Below are 9020 nucleotides of genomic sequence, written 5' to 3' on the forward strand. Positions count from 1 at the left end.
GTTCTTTCAGGATTAACTGAATCCACGTATGTCAAAGTAAAAACTTCTTATGGTTTCAGTAATGATAAAATCAGAATGTAAAACATATTTTTAAATAATCACCAATTGTGCAACAGATTTTCCAACAGAAATAAAAAAAGACAATATTTAGACAAAAAATCATGAGGAACATGAGTCAATTCTGAAGGCATATGTGCTTTAAAAAAAGACCTCAACCTGAAAAATAAATAAAAATGGAGAATAATCAAGGAACTAAGTATTGAAGTGATTTTCCTCTGCTCCCTGAATCCAGATTGTTTTTAGTTTATTGCAGAGCTCATTTTCTCATTTCTTCAGGGGTTAACCAATGTGAGATGTTCAGTCAAATCTGTGGAGCTGAGGATTCCATAAATGCTGGTGTTTTATTTTGAAAGAGTTGCCTATTTTGTTTCTACATAATTAACAGCGTCCCTTCTCTTGGCGGGATGCCTTGTCGATACTCTAACACTGTATTTCTGTCATGGAGTAAAATAAATTAAATGCTCTCTGAACTGCCCTGCAGTTGTGACCGGTGATGATAGAACTGTAGACATAAAATACACACAACGCTACTAAAGTACTGTATCAGTACTGTATCAGTACTGTGTAAAAATGCAGATACCTGAACCTGATTTTTGAATGTCAACAAAGAAAAAAAAAACAACACCATAATGGAGTGTCGTACAACAGTACGCCAGATAAAACCAGCAAAGGCGCAAATGCAAAAAGAGTACACAAAAAATCCAAAACAAAATAAATGAAAGGGGAAAAATAAGCTTGAACTCAACAGTGTGAAAAATATAAAACAAAAATGAAGTAACATCCAACAAACCCATGGTCCTAAAGATCTGCCGTTCTGCTTGTTTTCCACGACTGGAGAACAGGCAGGATGGTAAATCCCTGGGACCAGGGTTCAAATCATCACCTTCATTGGACCAAGAGTCATCTGACTCTTCCAACTGCTTTCAAAATTGGTTCAAACAACTTTCTATCGATCAAAGAAACGATGGAGAAACGGGCCAGTAGCGGGATCCGGGCCACTCCTGTCCTCTCAATGCTAACTTTGGCCTAACTCAGTAGTTAACGAAGACGTTCCCATGCTGTCCAGCAACAATCCTCTCTGATTTCACAAACACTGAGTAAAACCTCTCCCCAAACCCCCCCCCCCCCCCCACACACACACACACACACACACACATCTGTCTGAGACACAATGTCAGGTCAAACTGCATCAGGTCGGCTCATCGTTAGATGTTTGTTCTCTCCAAGGCTGAGAGGTGGTGGCAGTTTTACTTGGCAGTCTGTCCCACACAGGAAGAGGAACACCTGACGAAGGACCACACCCTCCAACAGAATCTGGAAGTCCTGGGGGGGGAGGGAGTATCAATGTTATATCAAAGCAGGTGTGAAGATAGGAGGCGAACTCAGAGCTGAAGGCTTGGGGGAGGGCGAGACGGAGGAGGGCAAGGAAGCCCCGGGGGCGTGCGGGATGGCGGCGGAACCTGGGGCAACTGGCCAGAGGGGGGCGATCGCGCTGGAGGGCTGATGGAGGTGGGCAATGAGGGGACGCTGCGGGGGGCAGGGCGGTAGTCCGGAGGAGGTGGCGTCGGGGTGTGGACACGCGGTGGAGCTTTGGCGGCAGCTGCTTCGTCTTTTACTCGTGTGAAGTTGATGCAGCGACCCTAGAAGGAGGAGCACAAATGTGTCAAATACTGGAATTTAAAAAACATATTGGTGCTGCCTCACAATGCTAACCAGAGATCCAAGACCACAAAGCAGCGATCGGATATGATTAATGATTTTAGGGTGCAATGCGACGTTCAAAGCCCGGGACGTAACCGTCCCTTTACGCAATTACCGTAAACCATCGGATTCTGACGTGGAGTTAAGCAGTTTGACACCAAATGCATCACTTTCACAACCCTTTGGACTCACAGAAAATCTGCGTAAACGGAAATTGAGCAAACTATTGTCGAAAAGAGACGTTTTGACTTTTGTTATTTGATGTCTGCCTCCAGCCTATGTTAAATATTAATATTTAAATTACACTTTTGTTTTTAACATTTAGATTCTTAATTACCATTTTACATTTAGATTTAACATTCATCTTAAACACTTATCATTCATTTGCAAAATAATTATGCTTCCAAATAACCCATATAACCCATTTGTTTGCATTAATTTCTGACATCAAGGTAATGAAAAATGCAGCAGATATTAGAAAAGTTGGCTAAATCAGATGAAAATGTCAGCTAATTTTTATTGGCTGAACTTTTACATTCAGCGCAGCATAAATCTGGGCTAAGAAGTGAGTTGAGCTCAGGTCAAGGTACGGTCACAACGTTCTGTCTCTGTGAGCCCGTGCACGTTTGCACGGTCAGCCGGTTCACTGGATTGCCGATTTGCTAATCGCCATCTTGGTTGTTTGTTTCAAAAATGGGCAAACAAGCCTTTAGTTGATGGAACCTGCTCAGTAAGGCCATTTTGGTATTGTCACCTTATAGTCGAAATATTGTCTTTTAAGTACAATTTCAACGATAAACAGAAAAATAAAGCAGTAATTATTGTAATATGGAGATCAAAAAGCTTGTCACACACAGAAAGTGTGTTTCTGGCGATTGTACAAATGAGCCATTCTACATAAGAGTGATCTAGGGCTGCCTTGCTTGTGGCACAAGCTCCATAATTTTCATATCAAGAACACTCAAATATGAAGAATAAAGTGCTATGTTCTTCACAAAATGACATACAAGCGCTGCAGTTGAATGTGAGGAGTCAACTTTATTGATATTGTGAAAACAAATCCAAAAGTAGAAAATATATTGGTGTTATGTGCTTTAGTACTGCCATGAAATCTGTTAAACACTCATTTTAATGAATTTAACTTGACCTCAAATGTGTCCCTGTGTTCTTTCAGGATTAACTGAATCCACGTATGTCAAAGTAAAAACTTCTTATGGTTTCAGTAATGATAAAATCAGAATGTAAAACATATTTTTAAATAATCACCAATTGTGCAACAGATTTTCCAACAGAAATAAAAAAAGACAATATTTAGACAAAAAATCATGAGGAACATGAGTCAATTCTGAAGGCATATGTGCTTTAAAAAAAGACCTCAACCTGAAAAATAAATAAAAATGGAGAATAATCAAGGAACTAAGTATTGAAGTGATTTTCCTCTGCTCCCTGAATCCAGATTGTTTTTAGTTTATTGCAGAGCTCATTTTCTCATTTCTTCAGGGGTTAACCAATGTGAGATGTTCAGTCAAATCTGTGGAGCTGAGGATTCCATAAATGCTGGTGTTTTATTTTGAAAGAGTTGCCTATTTTGTTTCTACATAATTAACAGCGTCCCTTCTCTTGGCGGGATGCCTTGTCGATACTCTAACACTGTATTTCTGTCATGGAGTAAAATAAATTAAATGCTCTCTGAACTGCCCTGCAGTTGTGACCGGTGATGATAGAACTGTAGACATAAAATACACACAACGCTACTAAAGTACTGTATCAGTACTGTATCAGTACTGTGTAAAAATGCAGATACCTGAACCTGATTTTTGAATGTCAACAAAGAAAAAAAAAACAACACCATAATGGAGTGTCGTACAACAGTACGCCAGATAAAACCAGCAAAGGCGCAAATGCAAAAAGAGTACACAAAAAATCCAAAACAAAATAAATGAAAGGGGAAAAATAAGCTTGAACTCAACAGTGTGAAAAATATAAAACAAAAATGAAGTAACATCCAACAAACCCATGGTCCTAAAGATCTGCCGTTCTGCTTGTTTTCCACGACTGGAGAACAGGCAGGATGGTAAATCCCTGGGACCAGGGTTCAAATCATCACCTTCATTGGACCAAGAGTCATCTGACTCTTCCAACTGCTTTCAAAATTGGTTCAAACAACTTTCTATCGATCAAAGAAACGATGGAGAAACGGGCCAGTAGCGGGATCCGGGCCACTCCTGTCCTCTCAATGCTAACTTTGGCCTAACTCAGTAGTTAACGAAGACGTTCCCATGCTGTCCAGCAACAATCCTCTCTGATTTCACAAACACTGAGTAAAACCTCTCCCCAAACCCCCCCCCCCCCCACACACACACACACACACACACATCTGTCTGAGACACAATGTCAGGTCAAACTGCATCAGGTCGGCTCATCGTTAGATGTTTGTTCTCTCCAAGGCTGAGAGGTGGTGGCAGTTTTACTTGGCAGTCTGTCCCACACAGGAAGAGGAACACCTGACGAAGGACCACACCCTCCAACAGAATCTGGAAGTCCTGGGGGGGGAGGGAGTATCAATGTTATATCAAAGCAGGTGTGAAGATAGGAGGCGAACTCAGAGCTGAAGGCTTGGGGGAGGGCGAGACGGAGGAGGGCAAGGAAGCCCCGGGGGCGTGCGGGATGGCGGCGGAACCTGGGGCAACTGGCCAGAGGGGGGCGATCGCGCTGGAGGGCTGATGGAGGTGGGCAATGAGGGGACGCTGCGGGGGGCAGGGCGGTAGTCCGGAGGAGGTGGCGTCGGGGTGTGGACACGCGGTGGAGCTTTGGCGGCAGCTGCTTCGTCTTTTACTCGTGTGAAGTTGATGCAGCGACCCTAGAAGGAGGAGCACAAATGTGTCAAATACTGGAATTTAAAAAACATATTGGTGCTGCCTCACAATGCTAACCAGAGATCCAAGACCACAAAGCAGCGATCGGATATGATTAATGATTTTAGGGTGCAATGCGACGTTCAAAGCCCGGGACGTAACCGTCCCTTTACGCAATTACCGTAAACCATCGGATTCTGACGTGGAGTTAAGCAGTTTGACACCAAATGCATCACTTTCACAACCCTTTGGACTCACAGAAAATCTGCGTAAACGGAAATTGAGCAAACTATTGTCGAAAAGAGACGTTTTGACTTTTGTTATTTGATGTCTGCCTCCAGCCTATGTTAAATATTAATATTTAAATTACACTTTTGTTTTTAACATTTAGATTCTTAATTACCATTTTACATTTAGATTTAACATTCATCTTAAACACTTATCATTCATTTGCAAAATAATTATGCTTCCAAATAACCCATATAACCCATTTGTTTGCATTAATTTCTGACATCAAGGTAATGAAAAATGCAGCAGATATTAGAAAAGTTGGCTAAATCAGATGAAAATGTCAGCTAATTTTTATTGGCTGAACTTTTACATTCAGCGCAGCATAAATCTGGGCTAAGAAGTGAGTTGAGCTCAGGTCAAGGTACGGTCACAACGTTCTGTCTCTGTGAGCCCGTGCACGTTTGCACGGTCAGCCGGTTCACTGGATTGCCGATTTGCTAATCGCCATCTTGGTTGTTTGTTTCAAAAATGGGCAAACAAGCCTTTAGTTGATGGAACCTGCTCAGTAAGGCCATTTTGGTATTGTCACCTTATAGTCGAAATATTGTCTTTTAAGTACAATTTCAACGATAAACAGAAAAATAAAGCAGTAATTATTGTAATATGGAGATCAAAAAGCTTGTCACACACAGAAAGTGTGTTTCTGGCGATTGTACAAATGAGCCATTCTACATAAGAGTGATCTAGGGCTGCCTTGCTTGTGGCACAAGCTCCATAATTTTCATATCAAGAACACTCAAATATGAAGAATAAAGTGCTATGTTCTTCACAAAATGACATACAAGCGCTGCAGTTGAATGTGAGGAGTCAACTTTATTGATATTGTGAAAACAAATCCAAAAGTAGAAAATATATTGGTGTTATGTGCTTTAGTACTGCCATGAAATCTGTTAAACACTCATTTTAATGAATTTAACTTGACCTCAAATGTGTCCCTGTGTTCTTTCAGGATTAACTGAATCCACGTATGTCAAAGTAAAAACTTCTTATGGTTTCAGTAATGATAAAATCAGAATGTAAAACATATTTTTAAATAATCACCAATTGTGCAACAGATTTTCCAACAGAAATAAAAAAAGACAATATTTAGACAAAAAATCATGAGGAACATGAGTCAATTCTGAAGGCATATGTGCTTTAAAAAAAGACCTCAACCTGAAAAATAAATAAAAATGGAGAATAATCAAGGAACTAAGTATTGAAGTGATTTTCCTCTGCTCCCTGAATCCAGATTGTTTTTAGTTTATTGCAGAGCTCATTTTCTCATTTCTTCAGGGGTTAACCAATGTGAGATGTTCAGTCAAATCTGTGGAGCTGAGGATTCCATAAATGCTGGTGTTTTATTTTGAAAGAGTTGCCTATTTTGTTTCTACATAATTAACAGCGTCCCTTCTCTTGGCGGGATGCCTTGTCGATACTCTAACACTGTATTTCTGTCATGGAGTAAAATAAATTAAATGCTCTCTGAACTGCCCTGCAGTTGTGACCGGTGATGATAGAACTGTAGACATAAAATACACACAACGCTACTAAAGTACTGTATCAGTACTGTATCAGTACTGTGTAAAAATGCAGATACCTGAACCTGATTTTTGAATGTCAACAAAGAAAAAAAAAACAACACCATAATGGAGTGTCGTACAACAGTACGCCAGATAAAACCAGCAAAGGCGCAAATGCAAAAAGAGTACACAAAAAATCCAAAACAAAATAAATGAAAGGGGAAAAATAAGCTTGAACTCAACAGTGTGAAAAATATAAAACAAAAATGAAGTAACATCCAACAAACCCATGGTCCTAAAGATCTGCCGTTCTGCTTGTTTTCCACGACTGGAGAACAGGCAGGATGGTAAATCCCTGGGACCAGGGTTCAAATCATCACCTTCATTGGACCAAGAGTCATCTGACTCTTCCAACTGCTTTCAAAATTGGTTCAAACAACTTTCTATCGATCAAAGAAACGATGGAGAAACGGGCCAGTAGCGGGATCCGGGCCACTCCTGTCCTCTCAATGCTAACTTTGGCCTAACTCAGTAGTTAACGAAGACGTTCCCATGCTGTCCAGCAACAATCCTCTCTGATTTCACAAACACTGAGTAAAACCTCTCCCCAAACCAACCCCCCCCCCCCCACACACACACACACATCTGTCTGAGACACAATGTCAGGTCAAACTGCATCAGGTCGGCTCATCGTTAGATGTTTGTTCTCTCCAAGGCTGAGAGGTGGTGGCAGTTTTACTTGGCAGTCTGTCCCACACAGGAAGAGGAACACCTGACGAAGGACCACACCCTCCAACAGAATCTGGAAGTCCTGGGGGGGGAGGGAGTATCAATGTTATATCAAAGCAGGTGTGAAGATAGGAGGCGAACTCAGAGCTGAAGGCTTGGGGGAGGGCGAGACGGAGGAGGGCAAGGAAGCCCCGGGGGCGTGCGGGATGGCGGCGGAACCTGGGGCAACTGGCCAGAGGGGGGCGATCGCGCTGGAGGGCTGATGGAGGTGGGCAATGAGGGGACGCTGCGGGGGGCAGGGCGGTAGTCCGGAGGAGGTGGCGTCGGGGTGTGGACACGCGGTGGAGCTTTGGCGGCAGCTGCTTCGTCTTTTACTCGTGTGAAGTTGATGCAGCGACCCTAGAAGGAGGAGCACAAATGTGTCAAATACTGGAATTTAAAAAACATATTGGTGCTGCCTCACAATGCTAACCAGAGATCCAAGACCACAAAGCAGCGATCGGATATGATTAATGATTTTAGGGTGCAATGCGACGTTCAAAGCCCGGGACGTAACCGTCCCTTTACGCAATTACCGTAAACCATCGGATTCTGACGTGGAGTTAAGCAGTTTGACACCAAATGCATCACTTTCACAACCCTTTGGACTCACAGAAAATCTGCGTAAACGGAAATTGAGCAAACTATTGTCGAAAAGAGACGTTTTGACTTTTGTTATTTGATGTCTGCCTCCAGCCTATGTTAAATATTAATATTTAAATTACACTTTTGTTTTTAACATTTAGATTCTTAATTACCATTTTACATTTAGATTTAACATTCATCTTAAACACTTATCATTCATTTACAAAATAATTATGCTTCCAAATAACCCATATAACCCATTTGTTTGCATTAATTTCTGACATCAAGGTAATGAAAAATGCAGCAGATATTAGAAAAGTTGGCTAAATCAGATGAAAATGTCAGCTAATTTTTATTGGCTGAACTTTTACATTCAGCGCAGCATAAATCTGGGCTAAGAAGTGAGTTGAGCTCAGGTCAAGGTACGGTCACAACGTTCTGTCTCTGTGAGCCCGTGCACGTTTGCACGGTCAGCCGGTTCACTGGATTACATGTAAATCTGTGCTTTTTGCTCCACATGATCCCAGCCAGCCTGAAGTTCTTAGCCTGTGCTTCTGCGTCAAAGTTCTGGTCCAGATGGAAATGAAACCATGAGGTTGGTGGCAAAGCAGGGCTGTGCGTTTGGAAGGTGTAAAGCTCACCAATGATTCACACGATTCCAAACAAGTCATAAAACGCCGGACAGACCACAAACTCCAGCAGGTTCACGGAGGCGGAGGTTTCCATAGAAACCAGCAGCTCTCCAGCTGCCTGTGGTCTGCAGACGGTATGATGCTAACCTGCTAATAGGCAGTGGGAAGGATCAGAGCCACAGAAGAAACGTCTGCATAACGGAAAATGAGACTGAGGATTTTAATTCCCAGCTAAAGCTGCAGGCAGAGAAGAGGAATGTGGATTTGGAGCATTTGAAACTGCAGAGCTGAGCTGCGGTGGAAAAGCTGAAAAGGTGTGTGCATCTTGTGAAGCTGTTCACATCAGTGCAGCAGCTGCAAAAGGAGCTAAAAGCTACAGTAAATACTTGAAAAAGAACCGTTTGTGCAGCTTCAGTGTCATTTGTGCTCATTTCATTTCTCAAAGGAACATTTGTTCCCGTCTAATCTGGATTACTGTTGTTAACAAGTTGGTCATCTATAACCCTCATTTAGGCCCAGAGCTTCTTATTCTAAGAAATCATTTAAACGGTTTCAACATTCCTGCTCTCTGCTCTCATGTGGTCAAAGTTTTACAGTTCTGTAAACAATTTAAAAGGTTCCTTATG

At 41.9% G+C, this 9020-nt stretch overlaps 1 protein-coding gene across 1 annotated transcript in view; it reads right to left on the reverse strand.

The window, feature by feature from the left end:
- Positions 1-5700: 5700 nt before the first annotated feature.
- The window catches only part of LOC101163475 (anthrax toxin receptor 1-like), a 33147-nt gene continuing 29827 nt past the window's right edge, over positions 5701-9020 (reverse strand). Inside the window, exon 18 of the mRNA XM_023949465.1 lies at positions 5701-7537. Within this exon, the coding sequence (XP_023805233.1) occupies positions 7280-7537 (258 nt within the window). The 3' untranslated portion in view covers positions 5701-7279. The remainder of the gene's footprint in view (positions 7538-9020) is intronic.

This window comes from Oryzias latipes, chromosome 19 (assembly GCF_002234675.1).
Source record: "Oryzias latipes chromosome 19, ASM223467v1".
NCBI classification, from domain to species: domain Eukaryota; kingdom Metazoa; phylum Chordata; class Actinopteri; order Beloniformes; family Adrianichthyidae; genus Oryzias; species Oryzias latipes.